At 38.7% G+C, this 26,540-nt stretch overlaps 1 protein-coding gene across 3 annotated transcripts; it reads left to right on the top strand.

Moving 5' to 3' along the window:
- The first annotated feature begins 7 nt into the window (after window positions 1-7).
- CEP43 (centrosomal protein 43) lies at window positions 8-23,277 on the top strand. Of its 3 annotated transcripts, none has more exons than XM_033144165.1 (13): window positions 8-191; window positions 2,916-2,969; window positions 3,861-3,915; window positions 6,104-6,192; window positions 6,698-6,835; window positions 7,142-7,225; window positions 11,910-11,966; window positions 16,126-16,340; window positions 17,574-17,680; window positions 18,872-18,934; window positions 19,235-19,268; window positions 20,615-20,708; window positions 22,390-23,277. In XM_033144165.1, the coding sequence occupies exons 1-13, from the start codon at window positions 105-107 to the stop codon at window positions 22,462-22,464; spliced, it is 1,152 nt and encodes a 383-aa protein (XP_033000056.1). In that variant the 5' UTR covers window positions 8-104; the 3' UTR covers window positions 22,465-23,277. The 3 variants fall into 3 exon arrangements, with proteins under 3 accessions (XP_033000056.1, XP_033000057.1, XP_033000058.1); XM_033144166.1 differs by having other exon boundaries at window positions 16,126-16,331; XM_033144167.1 differs by lacking the exon at window positions 11,910-11,966.
- The last annotated feature ends 3,263 nt before the right edge of the window (window positions 23,278-26,540 follow it).

Raw genomic sequence — 26,540 nt, forward strand, 5'->3', positions numbered from 1 at the left:
CCACCTCTTTCCCAGCAAATATCCCCCTTTGCCCCCGAGCGGCGAATCTGCGGGGGCTCGTCTCGTCGCTAGCTCAGTTTAGGCGGTTGTCAGGGAGAAGCAAGATGGCGACCGCGACGGAGGAAGACACGGAGCTGAGGGATCTCCTCGTGCAGACGCTCGAGACGAGCGGGGTGCTGAATAAAATCAAGGTGAGGAGCTGGTGGGGAGCGGGACGGAGGCTTTATGGAATGGAGGGGAGCGCCTCAGAAGCGCGTCGGCGTATGCCCGCCTAACGCCGGGAGAGGCGTGCTGTGCGTGGAGGTGCTGGTGGTGCGGCCCTCGCGAGAGAGCGGGTCGACACCAACGGCGCTAACGGACTCCCAACTGTCATTCCCGCCCTCTGGACAATGCCGCCCAGGCATGAGTGTCGCGTGCTGCCTTTCGCTTCGTGGCGCATGCGTGGAACTCCTCCTGAAGCGATAAGAGGGTTGGTTGGTGGTCAGGAGAACATAACGGGGAGAGACTTCCAGCCCCGGAACAAAGGCCCGTCCCGCAGTGGCCAGCCAGGTGCCCCTGGTAAGTCCATAAAGCAGGACGTAGGAGCTTTCTTTCCTGCTGTTGCTCCCCAGCATCTGGTATGCAGAGACATACTATTTTCTGATTTCTTGATTGATAGCCCTATGCTCCTATCCTCTTGTAAACCAATTTAAGTTGGTGACCATTCCTACGTTTGGTGGAAGCAAGTTTCACAGTTTAACAGTGCTGGGTGAAAAAGTCCTTCTGTTTGTCCTGACACCATTCAACTTCATTGGGCGATCTGAGTTCTAGTATTATGAGGATGTATTTCGCACTTTTTCCGCAGCATGTGTAATTTTATAAACTTTTCGTTTCCCCCTGCTCTCACCTTTTGCTAAAAAGATTGGGTGGCCAGAACTACACAAAGTATTCAAAGTGTGAACATAGCATAAACTTTTAATAAGGCAGTACAATATTGGCAGTTTTAGTCAATATTGGACAAAGTGCTACTGTCCCAGTCTCCTCTTTACCAGGCTAAACATGCCCAGCTCCCTCAATCATTCCTCATAAGGCTTGGTTTCCAGACCTTTGATCATCCTCTTCCAGCTTGTCAATATCCTTCTTAAATTGTGCCAGTTCACTCATATTGGGGAGTTCCCTTTGAAACTCCTCCCAATCCCTCTTTGGTTTTGCTACCCTATCTTTATATAAGTTATGAACACCACAGTGTGTACTTTTCTAAACTTGCACTGTAGGTTTTAAAACGACTAAAAACTGACTTTTAAAATTGATCTGAGGTCAACACTTACACTTGATAAGCTGCACTTAAAGCTCAAACTGACCATACACTGACCTTGAAATGAAGGCTGAAGCCACACTTCTGTTTGTTGATTGACTTTTTCACTTTAGCGTGGTCTGTGTTTTCGTTCTTTACAGTGTAGAAGTAGAAGGGATCACTAATATTTAATGCATAGTTGTTAGAATGTTTACTGTCAGACAGGCAGCATAGATAGTTACATGACATATTAGCTAGAATGTATAGCATTTCCCCAAGACACAGGATATATGCTTTCCAATGGCCTTTTGGCATTGTTATTTGGAGTTTGACCACTTCTCTCATTCTTTGGGGCTACACACACATTACCTTTCAAGAAAAAGGTTATAGATCTTTGTTCTACAAACATAAGTTAGCACAGTCATTTACAGTACTTGGGTTCATTTTTCATAAGCAAATGTAATGTGTGGCAGAGTCTCACCTTGCAGCATGAGACAGTTCATTGATTCTTAAATATTTGGGTAATATGCTGTGTAGAGAAGGTAGGCATGAAGTGAATGTCCCTAGATGGAGTAGCAGAGAAGGGGTGCAGGATTTGAATTATGGATGAGAATGTGTCAGTGGAAAATGAAGCTCCCCAACAGATGGAGCCTGAAGAAAGGAAACCAATCCCATGGGTTAAAAAACTTTACTTTTTGCCAATTATTTTTATTGATTTTCTAAATTTCAACCCAATCTTCACAAATTATTACAAATTAATACCAAATTATTACATTTTTGATTAAATGACTTCCCACTCGCCTTTGTTGATGTGATCTTAGTTTCTAATATTACTGCATTAAGTATTTTACATTATCTCCTGTTACAATCCATTACCCAAAATTATCCCTTGTCAGCTGTATTTTTGGACATTTCCAGTTGTGTTGAAACATTATTTAAAGCATTTACATACTTTTGTAAAACTTCAAGTGAGAATATAATATTTCTTTTCCTTTCATTCTGTGTATGAACTTTAAATACACGTGAGCAGGATTTTTGAAATGTTTTTTTCTTCTTGGTTTTATGTATCTAATTGATTTGATTATATATTTGTATTCCACTTTTCCAACAACAAATGCTGAATTCAAAGCAGCTCATAATAATCACAATAGCATTAAAAAACAACAACATTGCAATCACTATATCAAACACAATAGCATATAAATAAAGCAAACAACAGCTCTTAGTGGAGTTTATTGTCTGTTTGTATGTTGCTTTGGGTTGCCCTGGGCAAGATAAAGCAACTAACAAATTAAATTAAAAAAATAATGATATTGCTCCAAGTTCTAAAATGGCCACTTTGTACAATGTGCAAAGGGCAAGTAAATAGAAAATCTGTCCCCAGACCCTTTCATGAGTATTTCAGGTTGACTTGAACACTTGAAGTGTCATTCACATGGGCCTAGCTTAAGTGCTGCTTGGTTTTCTGTGTTGTAGTTTAAATGATGGAGTTATTGTATCCCTAACCATACTTCTGTGTGAACAATGTTTCTTTGTGTAGTAATAAATTGGACCCTTCTGTGTGAAGTTTGTCTTGGTATCTAGTTTTCTTAATATATAGTTGCAAAATGCTATACATTTATACAAATGCTCTCTGTTACAGGCAGAATTGCGAGCAGCTGTATTTTTAGCACTAGAAGAGCAAGAGAAAGTAGAGGTAAGGAGCTGTCAAAACAATTAACTTTTCATTTCATATAGGTGTCAAAAAGCATTAAGAAGAATGATAGAATCCCATGTGACCTCACAACGCAAGTTCTAGGGAGTCGAACAACTGTCCCTCATTGCTATCCTCGGAAGCCAGCCTTCAGGTAGAAGTAGATACAGGCATCCCCAAACTCGGCCCTCCAGATGTTTTGGGACTACAACTCCCATCATCCCTAGCTAACAGGACCAGTGGTCAGGGATGATGGGAATTGCAGTCCCAAAACATCTGGAGGGCTGAGTTTGGGGATGCTTGAAGTAGAATCACTGAGTTATTGCAGTTTGTTTTACACCTGTGTCTTGGCTTGTGGATCTTATTTGTTCAAGCATCCCAAAGTCTAACCAACTGTTTCTGTCTCCCAAGGTAGAAAGTATAGCTTGAGGTGCTGAACTCTAGGGCTACTGCTGCAAATTGAAAGGAGGAGAGGGAAACACTGTGTGCTTTCTGCTTACTTTAAAGTCTACAGTTGATGAAGCCAAATGCTCGAGAAAAAACAGGGTGTTGTTTCCCTAGCCTTTGGCATCATCAAGTAGGTAAAGAATGAGTCAACAGTAAATAAAATGGTGCTGCTGCTGCCAACTTACTTCCAGAACTGAAATTTCAAACTTTGTGTATTGTTGCACAAAACAGAGCATTGGTTATTAATGTTTTATCCTGCTCTTTTCTTCCTAGAATACCCAAGTTCAGCTTGGTTTGGGCATTCAAAATTAATCACTGCCAAATTCTGGTAGTGTATGATATAGGTGTGGCTAAGCATAAGCATTCATGTATATATAGATAATTGTTGTCTACCTGTTTTATATCTCTGTCTGTAACCATTAATTGTTCCTCTCATTTTTTTAACAGAACAAAACACCACTGGTAAATGAAAGTTTGAAAAAGTTTTTAAATACAAAAGATGGTAAGCTCTGTCTCTGCTCATTAAAGATACCATATGTATTTCCCAATTAATGTGTGGACACTGATGCAGATCAGTGAGGGAGTTTCTGTGGTTCTTTAGTGATGTAAAGGTAAAGGTACCGCTGACCATTAGGTCCAGTCGCGGACGATTCGGGTTGTGTCGCTCATCTCGCTCTATAGGCCAAGGGAGCCGTCGTTTGTCCACAGACAGCTTCCGGGTCATGTGGCCAGCATGACACTTCTGGCGAACCAGAGCAGCGCATGGAAATACCTTCCCGCCGGAGCAGTACCTATTTATCTACTTGCACTTTGACGTGCTTTTGAAATGCTAGGTGGGCAGGAGCTGGGACTCACCAATGGGAGCTCACCCCATCGTGGGGATTTGGACCGCCAACCTTCCGGTCAGAAAGCCCTAGGCTCTGTGGTTTAGACCACTGCGCCACGCAACTGTTCAAAGATGGCTCACTGCAGTGGGAAGTACATGTACAGCAAACAGTGGTTAGCCTGTCCTTCCATAGATAAAAGCAAACCCTAGACAATTTCTGGTTAGTTCAGAGCAAGGTTCACTAATGTAGAAGGCAGAACATTCTGCACTCCGTTGTCCAGGGAGTTTTTTAAGGCCTCGTCTTCAACTGATGCCACTGGAGCTAACTGTGTCTGATGTTCTTACTTTCTTACCTTCTGTTTTTTCTCTGCCCTTTTTATAATCCCCTGCATTTTTCTTTATGCTAGAATTTTCCCATACAAGGGCTTCTCCAAATTCTGTTAACTTTGCATCACCCCTCTTAATTTAGTTCAAATTCCATCTTGTCAGCATTTGATTGACGGAATCTGCAAATTTTACACTTTGCTATACTTTCGTTGGCTGCAAGTATAAGCATAAAACTTCAAGCAGTTTCAGAACGAACATTTTGCTCATGTCAGACTTTTGAATGATAAAACTAGAGGAAGGGAAACTAAATGGGAATTTTAAGTGGATTAAAAGCTGTACTTGGACCTGGTACTTTTCTGTTTGTTCTTGAGCAAATCATTCTTGCTTCTCCCTATGTAAAATAGGAATAGTAAGCTTGTTGGGGTTGTTGTGTTGTGTAGAGAACACAAAGATTGTAAAATACTTTGAAGATTTAAAAGGCTTAATAAATCCTTTATTCATAATAAAACCCAAACTCAAGTGAAGGACATAGCTTTACAGTTAAAGGTCAGTCTCAGTGACCTCAATGGAAACAAGGCTGCATTTCATATTTAAATGTAGGTTATAGCAAGTTTGCAGAGTGATTATTCACCACATTTGGAAAATGGACGTTTCTGGGAAAATGTGCTCAGTTGAATTGCTAACCAATAATTGCTAGGGTTTTAGCGTAAAGTAACTTGAAATTTACAGAAGGATGTGCGTCCGAAATAAGACTTTAGTTTCTAGAAGATGTAAAATGGATGGGGAACTGAATCTAGCCTATGGATCAGATCCCTGATTTCCCCCTCACACAACCCATGGGTCAAATTTGATAAGTGTGCAGGACCTAAAATCTAAACTCTTCAAGCATTTAGGAACTTGTATATGACATCAAGTGTGAGGCAGGTGGGTCTGGTTTGTGGGGAGCTGCCTTAAAGGCCAAATTTGGACCTATACTGGGCCACATTAGACCCATGGGTCAGAGGTTCCCCACTGCTGGTGTAAAGGGAAATCCTCCCTGTCTTTGTAGGCATTCATAAAGGAGTGTTTCAGAGTATATGACTTAAATAGTACATAGCACCACTCTGCTTTTTATCTAGCCCTTCCTCCACCCATTTCTTTCTCTGTTCTTACTATTTTCCCGTTCTCAAGTGTGGTATCACTACCACTGGCTCTTCCTTTCCTTGTCTACCTTCAAAATAACCATACAGTGAAAAGGGTTCCCTTGCCTAGTATTTCCTTACTGTTCACCTGTCCCCACCCAGTCTCACTACATTTAGGTTTTAATTTTGAATACCAGTTTGTTTGGGAGCAATTTTTGAAGAAATTCAATGAAATATAGGAATACTTGTTTATTTACAAACGAATTCATTATTGATTGCCAAAAACATTTTTTCACTTTACCATACCTGTTTTGTAAACAGTAGCACTTAACTCACATTTCAGCTGAAAATGTTAGTAGTGAGTGCAAATGCTGTACAGTACAGGAAAACCAAATGTGGCTCATTTCGTTTTGTAGGTCGATTGGTGGCTAGTCTGGTTGCTGAATTTCTTCAGTTCTTCAATCTTGATTTTACTTTGGCTGTCTTTCAGCCTGAATCAAGCACAGTAAGTAAACATTTTAATCATAACAACACATTAGAGAATAAAACATTATATTCATTTTAATTCTTATAACAACACATAATATAATAACACATTTAATCATTATAATAACACAGTAATTTGACCAAAATGCTTGAAATTGTCCCAACCTCAATTTTGTCCCCAATTTCATTTTTCTGCATCATCTCTTCAGTTCATTAGCATGTTTACGTAGGAGTAAACATTGCACACAGTGGAGCTTACTTCTGATTTCACTTGCATAAGACTGCAGTGCTAATCTAATTTCCCCCCTCCCCCCAAAATACAATGGAATGCTGTTTAAACCTTTGGTTCTGCTTTTGAATAAACGGAGGAGGATATTAAGAACTTTAACTTGAATGTCGTGCTCATGCACTTTAGGGACAATTTCTTTTTCTGTCAATCAGCTGTCAAATCTTGAATTTGAGAAAGAACAATTGAGTAAAATATATTGTGTTAATGGCCTGGAATGCTTTATGCTTATTTTTAGTTAAATGGGCTTGAGGCTCGAGAGAATTTAGCACGGGACTTGGGAATTATAGAAGCTAAAGCTACAAAAGAAGGGCCCTTACTGCTGGAAGTGATCAGAAGATGCCAGCAGAAGAAGGGAGTGTCTAACTTTGGAGAGGTAAGGATTTTGAAAATGTGTAGTATCTGAAGAAGTGTGCATGCACACGAAAGCTCATACCAATAACAAACTTAGTTGGTCTCTAAGGTGCTACTGAAAGGATTTTTTTTATTTTGTTTCGACTACGGCAGACCAACACGGCTACCTACCTGTAACTAGAACTGTAGTATTTTAGTTATACTAACTTTCTTAATAAACTGTTTATCTTGATGTAGGCATGCTAAACAAAATGTGACAAGCAAATTAAATGTTTAAATATTGATGTGTTTAAAATTGTTTATTTTCTATTCTAAAACTATTATTTAGGTAGCCCCTATAATATCTGATGGTATACATTCTCCTCCAAAATCATCAGATGGAAGATCTAACATACACTCATTGCCAAGTAAGGTAAGTCAGAGTACTGGAATTAAGCTTAATATTATTTGAGAAGCACATTTTCAACTATCAATTTTTTTCTCTGTTCATTCTTATCTGTCAAGTCTTTCATTTTGTTAATAGACCCTGTTTGACTTTCTAAACAGGAAGTAAGATATCGGGGAATGATAAAGACAGATAATTGTTTAATGAAATAAAACCATAATCCAATGGGGTGCAGGTATAAATTAGAAATAAGTTGGAATGTAATATTATAAAACTAGAATGACAATGTGTGGTGTGCAATTTTTGTTGCTACTTCATTTGAGAAGCAGGGCATGAATAGCTGAAAAGTTCTACTGCTTTTCTCCCCCACTCCTGCTGCTATGCTGTAGATAAACAAGCCAAAGTCTGGATGGCCATGTAATTCATATCCAGGCATGTGGTTTATCTGAAGGAAACAAAAGGTTACAAGTGTAACCAAAGTTTGTTCTTGGTTTATTGTTCATGGTTTGTTTGGTGAAAACCAACCACAAGCACAGGTTCAGCTGATATGACAATCAAGGCTCTAGCTTCTTTTGCCCATGCTAGGAGAGAGAAGGAGTGCTGCAGAAACTTTTGTTTTAAATTGTGGTTTAATGTGATGTGCAAACTAGGTCATTGAAACTTAATGTGGGGGGCTGCCTGTAGCAGCTTTCTGTTTACTTTAGGTTGCTTGCCTGATTTGAATATTGTGGATTTATTGAGTTACCTGTATTTACCTTGATATATAATAAATTGTGCAAGTCTGTACTAACAAGAGTTTGGCATACTTGCTGGGGAAATTAGTTTTGTAGACCATATGGACCATATGTGACTTGTTTATTTTCATATTTGTTCTTGTTTGTTCCTTGTATCAGATAAGGAAGGTTATATTTTTAGTAGTGTTGATTTTTTTCTTTTTCCTATTATCAAATTACAACTTAAACAAAAGAACCGTGGTGGCAGCAAGTTTGATTTGTAAAGGCTTGTATCAGTGTCCCTCTATGTAACCTTGGTTGTAGGAGCAAACAGATTTAACGAGATACATGTCTGCGGGTAGAAGACTTAACTGTTGTTGATTGGCTCTGTGTTTCTAGTAGTTTTAACAAAAGAACAAGAATATGGGGAGCCTCAAAAGAAGCATATATTTCCTAAGGAGTGTGCCAATACAAAAAGGAGGTATTGACTATCAAGCAGAATATTAAGAAGAAATTTCACCCTTGATTATCTTGATTAAAGCTTTACATTGTTAGAAGAGTTACTGAGAAATTCTTTGCAACCTCTTTGCTTTTCTGTTTTCTACCTTGTCCCAAGAAACTCAAGTTTCTTAACCAGATTCTTGCTTATTTTAATAAAGACTGAATAAAGAATGCTATACATAGAGAAGCACTGGACAGAGGTAAACTAACTGAAAGAATAGTGACTCTGAATGAATCAAAAGTAGAATGCGTCTGAATACCAGTTGCTAGAAGCCTCGTACTTCCCTTAGGCATCTGGTTGACCACTATGAGAGCAGGATACTGGATTAGGTGGACCACAGGCTTGATGGCGTCTTACCCATCTAGTCCACCATTCTATTTCCAGAGGCCAGGTGCTTGCTTCTTGATCTGCTGGAGAAAGAGTATTTAAGTACAAATGAGGATTCTTCCACCTCTCTTTGGGGAGCATTGAAGTTGCAAGAGAAAATACCAGAGGGCAATAAGATGATCAGGTCATAGAAATCATCTGTTTTGTAGGTAACAATATAAAACTCGCATGAATTGTTAAGACATCTGCTGGTGTTGCTGTGGAACAGAGAAGATCCTCTTACCAGCTAAACAGTTGCAGTAGCTGTGGTTAAAACAGAGAGATTATGTATTCAGTGTAGCTATTATTGCTACTGATGTGATGGTAAAGAGCAAAAGGTACCTTTGTTTTAGCGTGAATGAGCTGCTTGTAGGACAGAAAACAGAGATTACTTTGTCTATATGTAGAAACAACATTGCAGAGAAAACTTCTGCCACTTGCTTCATCAGTGAAGTGGATGATGAATGTAAACCCAACCACACTCTGATGTGTTGAACAGTAATGTCTGCCTTCCTGTAAGTTAATGTTGTTTTATGTCACTCGGCATCAATAACATTTTCCACCATGTATGCATGTATCAGAAAGCTGTTGCCAATCCTGACTCCCTACAATGCATTGTTTAATGTTTCTGTTTGCATACATTACAACGTTAGAAAGTACATGTTAACAATTTGTCATGCAGCCCAAAGTCTTTGTTAATTTCTTGGAACACTTAAAGTAGCAGCTGCTTGTTCTAGCTTTGGAGAGTTCCTTTTATGGGTTTCATTACCTGGATTATTCCCACAGCATCATTTCATATGAATCTTCCTTTATTGGGGGCAAGAGGATAAGCTGGGTGAATTGGCCCATTCTTAAATCTAGGTGGAAAACGTTCTCTGCACAATGCCTTGTGTGATCCAAAATTAAAATCTTGACAATACAGTGGAACCTCGGGTTGTGGACGTAATCCATGACGGAGGCACGTGCGCAACCCGCAGTGTTCGCATCCTGAAGCGCTGCGTCTGCCCAGGCGCTGGTGCAATTTGGCGCTTCTGTGCATGTGCGAGCGGTGAAATCTGGAAGTAACCTGTTCCGGTACTTCCGAGTTTCCCATGGTCTGCAACCTGAAAACACATAACCTGAAGCGTCTGTAACATGAGGTATGACTGTACCTGTTTTCTTTTTTAAAGACAGTTTGTTGAAGAGTAAATATTGAAAGCAAGGTGGCAGTATATTCACAAAAATGCACCCCAATTGTTTTTCCCAAGTCACTTTTTTAAGGTTTCTAAATGTTTATAGCTAGTAATACAGAACTTACTTCCAGTGCTTGGATAATCACTTGGGATCACTATTAAACTTAACAATGTGCTAGTAATGTTTTTCTGAAGATAAAATGTTTTAGTGTTGTTTTGTGAGGACATTGTTGTGGATAGTTGTAAGAAGATTCTTTTGGATCTTGTAAGAAGATTACTATTGGTGGCTATCTTTTGTTAGGCTGCTGGGCAATACTAAAGTGTTTGTTTTTGTTTGTGTGTTTTAAATGATGTCTTTCTGAGCACTGCTAAAAATGACTGATGGTCAAAAGGAGACTGTCATAGTGGTGCTGAGAAACTGGAATATGATTTTGATGTCACATGCTAGAACTTTGTGGTTTGCTAAATTATACTAGTTTAAAACTGTTTTAACTGGCATGACTTCCCACAATGAACAATGAAAATGTTTTGTTCAAGGTGTATAAGTAATAATTGTAAAATCTGCATACTGGCTGTGGTCTCATTTAAGGTTTCAGTCTGAGTCATTAAGCACAAGTTGCACATCTGTGAACAGAATTCTGTACATAGCAGCAGAAGTTACATGACTCAAGGCATTTGAATCCTACCAAGTGCTTACAGTCTTCCTAGTAGATAAATAAATTGCCCTTTATAGAGATGTAAAGCAACCAGTTTGTTTTCCTCAGGGGGAAATTGAAGTAGTAATACTTCCTTATCAAACCTACATATATTTTATTACTTTTCACAACAAAATATCACCTTTTATAACTTAGCATATAAAATTGTGCCCTTTGACATTTTTATGGAACTTGCACACTAATCCAATGCTCATTTACTCATATGTAAAACCCACTCTTTGATTAGTGTAGCTTACAGCATCAAAAGTATAAATGCCTTAATTTTAAGCAAGCAAAATGGTGAATGAACCTAGTACTCAAGAAAGAGAACTGCACTGTATACTACCTAAACAGTGTGCACAGAATTTTGCCATCTGAGAAATAAATAAACATTGAAAATAGAACCACAAATGTTGTTGTAAACAGCATATACAAAATGGTTTCATATAATCACAGTATTACAATCTCTTAGTTTATTTAGATACTGAGTTAAGCAATACATAACATTTGAATGTTTATAGGTACAGTATACACAAGTATTCTCTAATTATTTAGCTAATTTTACGTAAATCTTCATAGTGCACATCTTTTGTAAATTAAACCTGTATTAAAGCATTTCACTCATTCCAAAATTTCAGGAAAGCTTCTTTTCAGAGTTCCCCAAAGTTTCCAATTTTTCTTTCCCCGTGTCCCAGGCTTTCATATCTCTGATCTTTTATCTAGAAGGTAAACTAGGTAATGAAATGCTGTAGAAGTAGAAAACACATCTGTCTTAAAAGGAGAATGGTAGCTGCTGTCTGGTAACACTGGATATAATTCCTGTATTATTCCAGAAAGTATATCCAAGTATAGAGGACATACTTAAAATAGTTGCGTCACTTCCAAATATGAATGGTAAAAATTTCTGTGTGCACTGGGGCAGTGAAAGCAAAGCATGGTGGAACACAGTTTTTCCCCGCTGTGGCAAGAAACTGGAAAGAAAAATTTGTAGATTATAATGCTTATAAAATTTATCAGACTCATTCATCACATCTCTTACCATATTTCATTTGAAGCCTGATTGTTTTTAAATAGGTGGGAGGTGACAGCTCATGGAGTATTCTACTGGTCAAGCAGAAAGAGAATGTTGGTTAGTAGGCAAGGCTTTTAATCAAGTTTTTAGAGTGATAGCATAGATCTAACTCAAGAATCTAGATTTCACATAACATAACCCACGTATAATTTGTTTTCATTTTTGTGCCGTTATTTTATTCTTGTGCTCAGATACCAAGGTATAAAGGACATCGTAAACAGAAATGGTGCTTGGACACAACTGAGCAGGTAAAATGCATGAGGAGAAGAAACTGACAGGTGCTTCTAGTTCTACCTTTAAGAAAGAGCAGCTTGCACTAAAAATCATTGCAACTGACTCATGGCATTTGGTAAACTAACTCCACAAATATGTAGATGTAACACAGACTCTGAGGCACAATATTAATTACATTATGTAAATTTAATGTAAAGCTTATTAATAAGCTTTACATTTATTTATGGAGTGGCTGATTGCTTGCCTGCCCTCCTTCCTGCATTTTATGACACTCCATGCAGTTTTTGTATCAAAAGGTCACATCTTTGGATTCCAAAACTTTAACTATTAGGTATCTTGACACAATTTCATTCAGTAATGTTACTGTATATTGTTCTTGGTTAACTGAAGGCCAGTTCACACATTAACTCATGAAATTAAACCCTTTCCAGAAAGCCAGTCCAGAAGGCATGAAGAGAACTAGGAAATGATGCTTTTGGTGTTTTGCTGTTTTTCCTATGAGGTAGTTATCATATTCCCTTCCTTGCCCTGTCCTGAAGGAATGGAGAAGGCAAAGACTACACCCTCAAGTAGTAGATTTATCTATCTATCGATATATTTATTTGCATATAAAGTCTATAAGCCTTCCTGTAACAGAAGCTACTGGGAGATTAACAAGATAAAAAATGAACACAATTACAATTGAAATGTGGCAAAAAGCAGATAATAAAAACAGGTATCAAGTCTAAGGACAGATCACACCAAAATAGAAAGCAGAGAATAAAAAACTGGAGCACTAAGTCATATAAAACAAAGGGATAAAGTCCACAAAGTGTAAAATAACCCCAAAATTTAAAAACGTGGGAAAATAAAATGTATTTGCCTGGCACTAAAAATATGTTAAAGTAGATACCAGCAAAGTCTCTCTAGGGAGACTGTACAACTATCATGGGGCTACTAGCAAAAAACGTATTTTCACGCATAGCTACTACCTATACCACAATTGGCAGAGTCACATAGAGCAGGCCTTGGGTTATGAACTTAGGTTCCAGTGCGTGCATATAGGAAAATACCATGAGGTTATTTAAAGGCTGAGTAATGGATGACTGCACTTGACCTTTAGTTCTTCTTGAAACACTTTACTGTCATTGGTCATAAGATGGTTTGAGGGCTACCAGGCATTTGTGGGATTGCTTTTTTAAAGTGTTTCAGCATTTTTTCTGTTCTGAAAGCAGCTTTTACTTTCAACTGAAGTCACATCTGCACCATAATGTAAAGCACATGGCTTCCTCCAAATAATTGTGGGAACTGAAGTTTACCCACATGCAGACACACTCATACACAGAAAACCCTTAACAAACTACAGTTCCCAAGATTATTTGAGGAAAGCCATGTGTTTTAAATGCATGGGGTGGATGTGACCTAACTCTGAACCAGCTTCACTGCTGTGTATTCAGGATGAAACTAGACAGTCCCAAGCCTTGTCTTTGCCTCCTATTGTGTGAATGCCGGTGGGGTGGGGGAGACATTTGCATGTGTGCAGCAATGCTTAACCTTTCTTCCATGCTGTTATCCTTTTCTATTTTTTATTAGTTTCTAATTTGTTCTTAAGATTATATTTTCCTGGATTCATTATGTCACCTCCACTATTCTGTAAGCTGCCTTGAGCAGTTTTTAATGAAAAGGCAAGATAGAAATATTTTAATAAATATATCAGTTGGACAGATAAGCAGAGGAAGCTGCTTTATACTGAGTCTGACAATTGGTCCACCTAGCAGAGTACAGATTATACTGTGTAGCAGTGGCTGTCCAGAATTTCAATTGGGGGTCTTTCTAAACCCTACCTGATAATGCCAGGGATGGAACCTGGAACATTTTGCATGCAAGGCTCATGCTATAGCACTGAGCTGTGGCCACTGCCTTCTCATTTGCAATCTTTTTCAGTGGCCATTTTACCATTATAGCCAGATCAAAGATAAAAATAGGCCCCCAGCTGGAGAATTGGGAATGCTTGATAGGTGGGGGAAAGGAAAAGGTTAAGCACTCCTACCCTCTGATACTGCACTAAAACCCACCTTAACCCCCACCCCCAATATTGCTATTAATTATATAGCAGGTGTTTTGGGAATGATGTGCCTACCTGTTTGCATTGCATAGTTTTTTCAGCTAGTAAATCTTTATGAAAGGACAAAGATTTTGGTATCATCCTTCTAGGATGCTGCTACTGAGAAGTGGTAATAGTAATGCTTAGTATTTGTATACCACATTTTAAGTGTTCAGAATAGTTTTTCAATCATTCATCCAAAGTTGTAATTTGTTTGATTATATGGAAATTTGCATTAGTCAGCCTTCAAAATCTAGATGAAATTTCTAGAAGAGCAGTTAATGGCAATTTACCTGCTAAAACTACTAAATTGGTTTCAGAACTGGTTACAATGAAACCGACATAAATGCTTAAGTATAAAATTGTATCAGATTACAAATACAAAAATTCTATTCTAAGAAAATTGTAGCTTTGTTGAATTGTGAGAGTATGAAGAAGAGTTTTTGATACCACACCTTTTAAATTTTTAACTCTAGTACTGTATATGTTTTATATTGGGGTAAGGGACCTGAATTTAAAAGTAATCGCTGACACTGCTTATGCAGATATTGTTGGCATCTGCCTGTCTTGGGAAGAGCGTGTCTTTGGGAGTAAAGTCAAACTGTTGGAGAGTTACCTGCTGTGACTGTAGAGACCAATACAGTAGAGACATATTTTATTACAGGCGGGGCAGATGAAGTCATCTGGTTTTGGTGCTATAGGTGTGCCATGGCATTTCTTCCCTCTGCTTCTCAAAGTGGTCATTCCTCCTCTGGTCACTGCTATGGCTACATGACCTGACTGTCTCCAGGCACTACAATCATCTGCAAGGGATTCCCATACCAGCCTTCATGACACATTTGCAGTCATCTTTTTAACACAGATTTGGTATGCCAGCAGGCCTAGTGATCCCTGCTATCTTCCATTCTGTGTACATGACCAAACCAGTGTAGATGTCACAAAGACAGGGTTGCAAACATGCTGGGAATGTGGGCTTGGAAGAGCACATCTTTCTTTGACATTTTGTTTTGCCATGTGATGCTGAAAATCTTGAGGCATCGCTCCTGGTGGGTGAAAGTTGCCCATGACTCACTTCCATAACAGTGTACTCAGCACACAACTCTGGTAGGCCTTCATCTTGGTATTGGTTGTTAGCATCACATTTTCCCATACCCTTTTGGAGAGGTGAGCCATTGCTGTAGCTGACTTGCCAATACGCTTGTCCAGCTCAACATCCATTGAAAGGTTGCTGGTTATGGTGAAGCCCAGTCTACCACCTCAAGCATGTGCCTATCTATGCTGATGTGTGGAGTGCTGGCTTGGAATGCTGGCAATGTCCTGACCCATCAGACTGATAAAGAGGTTGAACTCCATGCATGCTTGGGCAAAACGGTTGGTGCAGATATGGAAATAAATTTACCAACCATATGAATGAAAAGTGATATTGCTGTTTTACTGAGTACTGCATTTTATTTATTTTGCTTCTATTAATTTGGTAATTTTAGGCTGCATCCCTACATCCATTTAACCTGGGATTTAATTCCATTGAGGTCATTGGGCTTTAGGATGGTATTTAATATTTCTTCTAGATAATGTTTTTATATTGCCTTGGATATCTCATGCAGTGTAAGGGTTATATATCCAAAATAAAATGAAGCTTCCAAGTAAGTGTGTTTTAGGATTATATTGTAAAATTGATTTGGGGCTCAAGTGAGTAGCAAACATCTCTAAGCTTTAATAACTATAACTGTTACAGGTTAATAACTATAATAACTCATTAACTTTTTATGGTTTTATTATATGGCATGATTTTATTGCTGTAAACTGCTTTGATTTTTTTAATGCTACAGTGGAATACACATATTTAAAAAATAAATAAATGGGAAACCTTTATCTTTTAAACTGCTTTCTTTACAAATTCTGAAACTGGCATTTCTGTCTACACATTGCAATAAATTTAACAAATAATTTAAAAACTGTTGAAGTGACATTCTGCCTACTTAACTGTTGATGTACTACTGTATGTTCTTTTTTGTATACAAAAATGGATTATAGCTCAAGGGAAGCAAATTATATGACTTGTTTAAGGAAATGGTTTGTTTGTTTTTTAGGTTACTGGAACAAGTCATAGCGATACAAGCATCTTGTCTGGAGAAGCAAAGAGTAAAGGCAGCATTCACTTCTTACCCAATGAAACAAAACTAATTTCTCAACCAAACAAAGATACAGATACCAAAGAAAAGAATAATCTAGCAGTAGAAGATGATGCAGAGGGAGATTCCTTCTTTGATGATCCCATACCAAAACCAGAACAACCGTATGACTGGTAAATTGAATGAACTGCAACTATAAATGTTTCCTTTAGAAAATAAAACAGTCAGACATTTTAGGCTGGAGGATGCTGCACTTTTGTACCTTAGAAGGGTTCATGTTTTGCACAAAATGTAGAAGAATAGTTTGTTGCAGTGCCCATGGATTGCCCTTGTGTTTCCCCCATTTACAAAAATCACTTTTTTTCAAAAATAAGAAAATATATTTCCTACTTGACAATAGAACACTATAATTCAGAAATATTTATATTCATGTCTTTATATATGCAGATGTATTTCATGATGATGACACCATAATGGCTTCAGTGTGTTTGCAAAGGCTGGCAGTGTCAGGACACCAGTGCTTCAACTTAGAGAATGATGGATGAAGCCCTGCAGCAGAGCTTCAGAATATTCTGTCTAAAAGTAGCTTTGTGCATCAACTAAGCTGTCCCAGAAACTAAATGGCACTCCAAAACCCGCCTCCAACACAAGCCAACACTGATCAAACTCAATGTCATTGCATGACAGAAATGAGACTTGATCAAGCTCAGCCCCTCCCTAGTCTTGGAATGCTCTGTATCAGGGCTTTCTGCTAACTGCTGCCTCCAGGCATCCTACCACCAGGCAGCCTGCACTTTTGGCAGCCTGCAGAGTCCAGCTTAGCTGGGAGAGAAAAGCAGAAGACACTTCAACCCTGTCTAAAAGTGAACAAGCTGATATATTGGGGGTGGGGGTGGATTGCTCTGCCCACGTGCAAATGGTATGTTGTGCACAGAATATTTTCCTTGAGGCAAGTGGAAAAATTGTAACAACCAAATGGTTGTTATTGCATACTACTTTATACAGGTTCAAGGAATAATCAGCTCTGATGCCATGTCAACTCAGATTTGCTTCTTCTGAAGAAAATTTTACTTGAATTCAAAATCATAACATGGTTGATACAGTTTATATTTATATTTACATCTGAATCTCTTCCTCTGGGTTATGTTGATAAAGCATCACATGACATAAACAGTTACACTGAAGAGGCTTTGGAATAGGTGAGAATGTGTGCAGAGCTTTTCTTGCCATATCTGGCATTATGAGCCATCATTCATTACTCAGTGGATGCTGCTTGTACCCATTTTGTTGTCTTGGTGTAGCAAATGGTATAGTCTTGTTTCCTGTTTGGTCAGATGGAGCATGTTAAATGAATTTTGAAGCAGTTAGAAAATGATGTATCTCTCCCTCTTCCCTCCTTTTTAAAGGAAGAATGACTCTATCAAGGAAGGAAATGCTTCTCTTTCTGATGTACCACCTATAAAGACTGGTCTGAGCTCTTTGTCTGGAGCACCTCCTCTAAAAAAGTCTGACAGTAAGTTGTTGAGTGAGAAATTGCACTCCCTTGCTCTAAATATTATAATAATCTTGCATTACAAGAGCATACCTTCACTTAGCTTTGTGCTAGATCATTACCATTCTGGTGTTGTTGTAAACAGTTTAAAGTTATTATTTTGCACCAGAAAAAGAGGATAGGTACCTGGCTGTGATAAATGCTGTGCAACCAGAACTAGTTGGCAAATAGTGATGTAGTGTTCTTGTGCATTGCTGGGTTGCAGCATGTTACTCCTGACAACAATAGCATGCATCTTTCTTTTATATGATCTGCTGACTATTATAATGGACCCAAAACAGATAACAATTTTTAAAAAGAATCTGTTCAATCAGCAAAACAATCAAATAACATCTTAGGCACTTTTTCATTCTATATTTATTGGATAGCTATCAGTTTTCAACTGTAACAGTCACCTTTTATGAAGTAGGAGAATGAACTGGCAAGTATGTTCTCCAGTATTATATGAAGGTTGCATTCACATGTCACAGTAAGCTATAAATCATGACTTACTGTGCATAAACAAATCTCGCCTGCTTTGCTTCTCCCTTCTCATTGCTAGGATGAAAGTAACCAATATTATTGCTTGGCATTAAACCAGGGATCATGGTTTATTTCAGTACAAACAAACACAGTCTGTAGCCAAGGTTTTTTCTTGGCTTACTGCACATATTTTGTCTCCTCCCAGTCAGTGGCAGTCAGCAGGGCACCTGGCATCCAAACGGCAGACACCTTTCCCACTTAACTAGGAGACAAGAGGCGCAGGGAGCTCATGGGGAGGAGGAGCAGGAGAGTCAGATTGGCTCCACCACTGGACCCACACTGGGTTGAGCTCCCCACACCTTGCCCCTTTCTTGCTCAGAAAGCAGTACCAGTGCTTGCTATTCAGAAGCCAGGTGCACAGTACAGCCTTCACCACCAACTGCAACTGCTTCCAGAACAAGCAGGAAGGAGTAGTGAAGTGGGTGTAATTTGTTCATACATAGTGAGCCGTAGTGTTTGTCTTATCTTGACATGATAACATGAGCATAGAAAATCAGCATGGCTGCTCTTATTACCAACATAGCAACTTCAAATTTTCACTCTTGTCATCTCTCTGGCTAACATGCATTTTAAGTAGGTTCTGTAGGAAGCAGTTACACACTTTTGATCTTCCTAACCTCTGTTTTACAGATGCAAACTCAATTTTGAAAGAGGTAAAGATGATGAATTCTAAATTTGGATCACTTGAACTAGGCAAGTAGCTCTTCAGAAGGACATCATTAAGTACTTTTTGCCACATCTTGTTTGGTAATTGTTCAGACAAAAGATAAAAATTATTTCTATGCATAGATTAATGTAATAAGTTGTTTCAGCATTTGATGAAATGCTTCGCAGCATGTTAAAAGCTGTTCTAAAGTTAATATTTTTCAGGGTGGAATCCTCATGGTCCTATTTTCATTGTTAAACTATGTTGATAGCAAACACATCTTTCTAATTAAATACTGTATGTAATTTCAAGTTTTCTAATCTTCCATTTTAATTATTTACAAGCAGGGGATGAAGATGAATATGCTGATGACTTCAATAGGTAAGAGAAAATTCAGAGTGGTATGCTTCAAGCATTTATTTGCATTTGATATAAGTTAAAAAGGATGCCCATTATTTCTCAAAAAGGTTTTAAAAAGTTGTGTTTCCATATAGTTATACACCACACAAGCATTTCCGAACTATTTACTGCTCTTTTATGAATTTCTTGTCGTTCTAATACTCTGGGCATGTTCACACATTATGGAAAGTCATGGCTAGCAAACATGCTGATAATTTCCAGTTTGCTCCTTTTTGTTAATGAGTGGGAACAAACCATGATCCTTGGCTTAGTGTGTCTGAGCTGGGGATCATGCTTTGTTTCACTCTGCACAAACCTTTGCTTCAGGCAGTGATTTGTTTGGAGTGAAAGAAGACCCTGATCCCTGGTTCAGATGTAACACTAAGCTAAGGATCATGGTGTTTTGCTCCGGCTTGCTACTAGAAATGAGTAGAGTGAGTGTTGGAATTCATGGTCTACGTGCAGTTTAGCATGTGAGCAATTAGTGTCTCCACAGCCTGGGAAGACAGAGCACGATAGGAATCTGCCTAGAGATAAGAGGACCCAGCAACAGCTCAGTGATTGGCTGAGGTCCTTCATATAGGCAGCATGACCTATGACACTGGTTGTTGAGGAGTAAGTCTTAGTGTCGTGTGGTTAGTGCTGATGAGTTGCTGAGAGTGAAGAAGTTGTGTTTTAAATAGTAACTTGTAGATAGCTTGTATGTTTACTGCTGTATATAATAAACTACAAGAATCAAGTTACTAGTCGTCAGTCTTTGTTCCTGATCGTCGTCCTGGCTGGGCAATCTCAAGAGTTGCCTAAGAAACACTGCAGTACTCTGCTATACTCTGCTAAGCTGTGCAGCAGGCAAAAGCACTTCAAAAGTTCACCGGCTTCAAAGTTTTAACAGTGAGAGCTATCTACATGTTCAACAAACTATTAGCCATAGATTACTGTGACATGTGAACGCAGCCAATTATGTACTTCCAATTTTAATGTGTGAATTTTTTTTTATGAGCTGTCTTGGTTGGTTCTTGAAGTCAAGTAAACACACATTTCCTTAAGTGATCACATGGCACCAGCAATTCTCTAGAATCACTTTGCAGGATGCGGGGAGCTCCATGTAAGTCACTGACACTTTGAAGTAATGACTCCTGGTATTTGATGAATTTATTTTAATCTAGGATCTTTTAAGCAGTTCAGCCCACACTTAACTTTGAAATTCAACATTTTATTTATTAGGTATTTAGAAATGTTTCTTGTAGATATTTTAATTTATAAGGCGTTCTTTAAGATTAAAGAATAGAGCTTCATTGTTTCCATCTTTTAACTTTTCCTCATGTCAGTACTAGTCATCGGTCAGAGAAAAGTGAAGCCAGCATTGGTGAAGAAATAGATGATATTTCTGTGGAATTAGATGACTTCAATACTAGTGATAAAGTATGTATATTATACTTTACATCAGAGTGGGCATGTATCCATTTTCATTCTCAGTAGAAAGCTTTTTGTGTAGAATCCCATTTTGTATTCTCCTGAAAGTTGCTTGCAAACATATCGTTATTCTGAGAAACTGTTAAGTCAAACAATAGCTGTACCTGTTTGTAACTGTGTTTAGGGGACCCTTGCCAAGTGCCACCTAGTGGGCCACCTACTTTTAGTGGGATCCTCACTCCCCAGGCGGTTTACTTGATTGCAGCAGGGGTACTCCAAACAGTGCCTGGTGGTTGAGTTTGGGAATCAGCATGTCAACCTCACAATGCCCCAGAGCAACACTACATCAGGATACTGTAGGAAATTTAACTGATGGCTTTCAGACCTAGCCTTGCAGCACTGATTAGAACACCAGGCAGGGGATGGGATTGAAGGGCAGGCAAAGGGGAATGGGAGTTCTAGTTCACAGCATCTGGATGGTACCACATTAGCAACCCCTGCCCTTTCTCCTTAGTGTGCAGAATGAGTAATGTGTGAACTGAGCTCTGCTTAATTTATTTGAATGTAAGATCTCCCTAATGCAGTATATTCCCTATTTGAAGGAGGAAGAGAGGTGGCGGTTATGGTTTCAGGGATACCACATATTTCAAGAAGCATAGCACAGTATAGCTCATACATGCTTTTTCCATATGGTCAAAATAAGGGAGGGAGGGATTTTTTAAATCTTCACTGAAAAGAAATAAATAATGTGTTTGAGTATATGAAATTGCTAATATATTTCCCCAACTATGGATGAAATCCATCACCATGACAGCAAACATAATGGTACTTCACCTTCTTCTCCTTATGCCTGCATCTGCTCCATCCTGCACCACAATCTGCTGCAGAAAGTCTTCCAATCTTCTGGAGCAGATTTTAGGGGCATGCTGTAGGGAAGAAGAGAAGGGGAAGCCCTGTTAGTAGCATTACAATAATAAAATAAACACAAGCATCAGCAGTGGCACAAAGCTTCTAAATACTGATTTTTAAAATATGCTCTCCTTCCTTATTTTACTGAAGATTTAATGTACTAAAACTGCTATCCTATACAATCTTTCCTAGGAATACATTTCATTGAACTCACTGAGACTTACGTAGGGTTGCCATATGTCCACTTTTTCCAGGACATGTCCTCTTTTTCACGGGTAGAGTCATCACAGTGATCCATAGTTAAAAGTAGAAGTTGGCAAATGTGTCTTCTTTGTTCTTTAAAATATGGCAACCCAGATAGATAGATAGATAGATAGATAGATAGATAGATAGATACCGGTAGTACAGTGGTACCTCTGGTTACGTACTTAATTTGTTCTGGAGGTCCGTTCTTAACCTGAAACTGTTCTTAACCTGAAGCACCACTTTAGCTAATGGGGCCTTCCGGTGCCACTGCGCCGCCAGAGCACGATTTCTCTTCTTATCCTGAAGCAAAATTCTTAACCTGAAGTGTTATTTCAGGGTTAGAGGAGTCTATAACCTGAAGCGTATGTAACCCAAGGTACCACTGTAGTGTGTTGCCTCTTGCTCATAGGAAAGTACTTGAGATCTTCTTGATAGGAGTTTTTAATAGAAGATAATGTTTTAAAGAACAGGTTAGCTATAAAATACACTGGATTTTAAACATCAGTTAACATTTTAATATTTTCTTTTCTCCTAGCTTGAAGACTTCACACAAGATTTCACCATTTCTCAGTTAAGTGGTGAAGCAGATTACTTAGAGGATGTTGCATGAGTAGAACAAGCAAAGATCTTAATTTGTTGACTTGAGGAACTTTGTAGACTCTGTTTTAAGACAATCACTCTGCTGAAATATCCCCTCCCAAATTGTGCCTTGTGTTTCAACAGAAACTCCCCAACAAACTGGAGTTGGGAAAAGAGTTTTTAAACTTGTAAGAACTGAAAGAAGAATTTTGGAGCGTGGTATTGCGGTCTCGTTAAGCTAATTCGTATGTGTAATGTCAAATATTTCCCAGAAAGATGTCCGTTGCAGGCGACAGACACATCAAGATGATTGATCTACAATAATTCATATGGGAAGAGATCTACAAAACAGATAAACAGTGACAAACATGGCTTAATGTCATGGCAACCATTTGGCTTTTTGCTGAAGAACAAACAGTATTTCAACTTGCTCTTCTGTTGACCTAATTAAAATTACAGTTTTTCTCTCTTAGCTGTTGAAATTACTTTAGTGGCCAGGAGATAATGAACCAAGATCTTCAAAACTGACTTGTTAGAATGCCTAACATGAGGCATATTAAAATACTTTAGTGGCTAAATCATGAATCCCTGTGGTTTCTAGTAAGTTGGTCCCTTGTTGCAACTTAGGTGCTTAGTTTTGCATGGCCAAGATCACTAGGTACTTCTGAAAATTGCAGCTGGAATATGAGCCTTAACTCTAAACTTATTTTTATATATTTAAACATTTGTTATTCTAAGATAGCCTTTTGTTTGTTAATTTAATGAAAGCTATAAATGGTTATTAGCATGAGGGTTTTTTCTTTGAAACACAGCTTAATACTGAATAAAACTATTCCAAGAAGGACTGTTTTAAAGTTTGGGAATGTTATGTGATGAGAATCCTTCACTTAAAATGATTGTGTGTGTGTGTGTGGTCTTTTGTTTTTTACGTGTGGATTTGAAGAGCATTTAATCTGGGCCTCTTGGAAGTTGTGGATCACACCTCCTGCATCAATTTGAACCTAAATATGTAAAAATGGCAAACATCTAAAGCATCCCTTTGTAAGTTCATTGAAGCCCCCTATGCAAGTTAGGTTTCAGTCCTAAATGTGTGTATATTTGCCTCATTTATTTCAAAGGGACCTGGATGTATGTAACTGTGCAGAATTGCAGCTTTAGGCTGCAGTTCACCAAAGAGTGACAATACAAAAGCTTCCAACTAAAGCACATAGGGATGCCGTGTAGTGGTTGGTGGACGGCTCTGGTGGACTGCATGCTTAATCTCAAATCATGCCCTACCACAGTGGGACTTGTTTGTGAACAAATGTATGTGGAAACAGGTTTCAACCGTAAGCTTTGTGAAATAGTGAGTGATGCAAAAGTTGATACAACTTCAGCAATACCTGCTGCATGATATGTTAAATTAAGTCCTGGTCATTTTGTGAAACTGAAATTACAAATGTAATTCTTTGGATACTGTAAAAAATAACTTCTCAGATACATTAAGTAAAAAAGAAGAAGATAGCTTCTGTTTGAACAGTTTGCTTCTTGGTATAACAGTTATCGTAACAAATGTCAATAAGCATTCATTTACTGTATTTGGCAGTATACTTTAAGGTTTAAGACTTGGGCCAGTTCACGGTCCTGCAGACGCTGCGGTGGGCCGCAGTGTGCGCACGCATGCACAAACGCTATTTCTGGCGCAGAGGAGGTGTGTGCAGCTTCACATTGGCTGCAGGAGCTTCCTGCAGCCAATGGGAAGCCGGCCAGCATCACAGAAGGTGGTCCCTGCTCTGCTTCACACCGGTTTAGCGCAGCGCATGGGAGTCGAGCAGGTGGTGGGGGTTCATGGGACAGTTAAAGGACCCCCATCAGCTTCTTGTGGCCCATGGGCCTTAGGTTGCCAACCCCTGGGCTAAAGGCTGGAACAAAAGCCTTGTGGAGGTGCTTGAGACTAGCAGTGTGCAGCTTCCCACCCCCCCTTGCCTATCCTTCTGAACCATACACTGCTGTGGTATTCATTAACTGTGATGGCTGCGTTCTGCTCATGTCAGAGGCAGAATGCTGGTGTATATTGGTTGCTGGGAACTGCAAATGGGGAGAGTTCAGTTGCAGTCTTCTGTAGGCATCTGGTTGGCCCCTTGGAGAACAGGATGCTGGACTAGATGAGTCTTCGGTATGATCTAGCACAGTGTTTTTCAACCTTTTTTGGGCAAAGGCACACTTGTTTAATGAAAAAAATCACGAGGCACACCACCATTAGAAAATGTTAAAAAATTTAACTCTGTGCCTATATTGACTATATATAAAGTAATTCTCTTGAATAGGAATCAAATAAACAAATTTTTCCCACGGCACACCAGGCAACATCTCGCGGCACACTAGTGTGCCGCGGAACAGTGGTTGAAAAACACTGATCTAGCAGAAACATTAGTTCTCATTTATTTAGTACTAAAAGGCTACCAGCACTGACTTGATAATACTTTATTTCTCTATAGCTGGGGGAAGGAGGCAATATAGCAAGGGGTCTTTTTTGATCTTACAGTGCACCTCCCCTTGATCCTGACATTCATATACATGATAACAAAAACTGTTTAGCCTGCTTGAGCCCTTCCTTCAATTTCCTCTCTCCACCTCCTCTTTTTAAAACTCTTTATTTTTAATTGAGTGGGTTTACATCTTTTAAAAAGAAAGAAAAGACAAAAAATACACATCAGATTTTACATTTATTTATTTTAATGCAATAGCATTAGCATTAATTGGAAGGAAAAGAGTAGGGTGGAATGAGGAAAACAAATGAGGAAAATACTAGTTAAAGACTACTTCCAGATGAATTACTTCATGGGCTTACTATATTTGAGAAACTAGACCTTTGATACATAATGTTGGCAGCATTAAATGCTCAATTTGAAGCTTCAGCAACCTCCAACCATGGACTTCATTGCTAGATTTGCATGCTTTAGCCAGCTTTCCATTTTTCTTAGAGGTCATTGTCCATTTACCTGTGGCAGAAATGAGAGCAGCCCATAGAAAACAATGAACAATTTTAGCAAAGCTAAAAGACAGAGAAGGCAGGTAAGCTGTTGAAAAAAATGGTATCTGTTCATTCTATTCTGGAATAACAAGGTTCAAGATAACGAACAACCATGTTGTCTTATGAGGTGTGTTGTTGCGTCAGTTACTTGCATCGTATTATTCCGCAAGTGTGCTCCTTTATAGAAATCAAACACTTATTGCATCATGTAAGGTCTTTTTGTAAATGGTTATTATTGTTTAATGCTTGTTTTTTCTTAGTATTATAGATCTTTCTATGTATAATATAATTTTTTTAAAAAATAAAATAGGTATACCTAAAATGGCAGACTCGCTGAAAAAGCTTTTGCCCGCTGCCTACAAGAGCCTCTCGGGTGGTCCTTCCACAGAGGAGGGCCTAGCACTAAAACATAGCTTCTCCCTGCTCACCACCCATCTTACTTCTGTCAGCAAGGAAACATGGAGGAAAGCACTGACTGCTGTCCTTAACTATACCCCCCACTGCCCAAATGCTGCCAACAACAAAATAGTATTCTAGCTAGAAATTTAGCTGTCATTGAGCCATATGTATTGATAACAGGGATTAATACTTCTATTCAGATAACCTAGGTACTTGATCCCCCTTATTCTAGAGGAGAGAGACCAACAAACATAATGTTCCCTTCATACATGTACACATAAACATAATTTATCAGTTTCCCTGCCTCTTTAACTGAGAGAGTCTTAGACCAATGTAATGTGTTTTACAAATACATGTCAGTTACATAAATAGCAAACAGGAAACTAGAAAATGGTTAAGCAGCTAGCAGAGCTTTTCATGAGCGCTTAAGTTTGTTAGAATGAGCTACATCTATAATAAGTAGATTTTTTTTAAAAAAAACGGCTGCTTTTTAAAAATGGCAGGTGTCAATAATTTCATACCAGGTTAATTAGGAATACTTCCTGTCTTAAGCAGCCATAACTGCTAGGAGCAGGGCCCAAGGCCAAGAGGAGAGTATAGTTCTAGAGGAAAACAATGGTGGCTACTTTGCATGTTTGGAGATACTTACGGGAACTTGCTTTCCTGTAGCTATGTACCTAGAATTGAAGTCTTAG

The sequence above is a fragment of the Lacerta agilis genome, chromosome 3, assembly GCF_009819535.1.
Source record: "Lacerta agilis isolate rLacAgi1 chromosome 3, rLacAgi1.pri, whole genome shotgun sequence".
Classification (NCBI taxonomy): Eukaryota; Metazoa; Chordata; class Lepidosauria; order Squamata; family Lacertidae; genus Lacerta; species Lacerta agilis.

Excerpts from the sequence above, each read along its gene's own strand:
- CEP43 (XM_033144165.1), top strand. The coding sequence starts at position 105 with ATGGCGACCGCGACGGAGGAAGACACGGAGCTGAGGGATCTCCTCGTG. Across the intron at positions 192-2,915 it reads GGGTGCTGAATAAAATCAAG|GCAGAATTGCGAGCAGCTGT; the intron begins GTGAGGAGCTGG and ends TCTCTGTTACAG. Across the intron at positions 6,193-6,697 it reads TTCAGCCTGAATCAAGCACA|TTAAATGGGCTTGAGGCTCG; the intron begins GTAAGTAAACAT and ends GCTTATTTTTAG.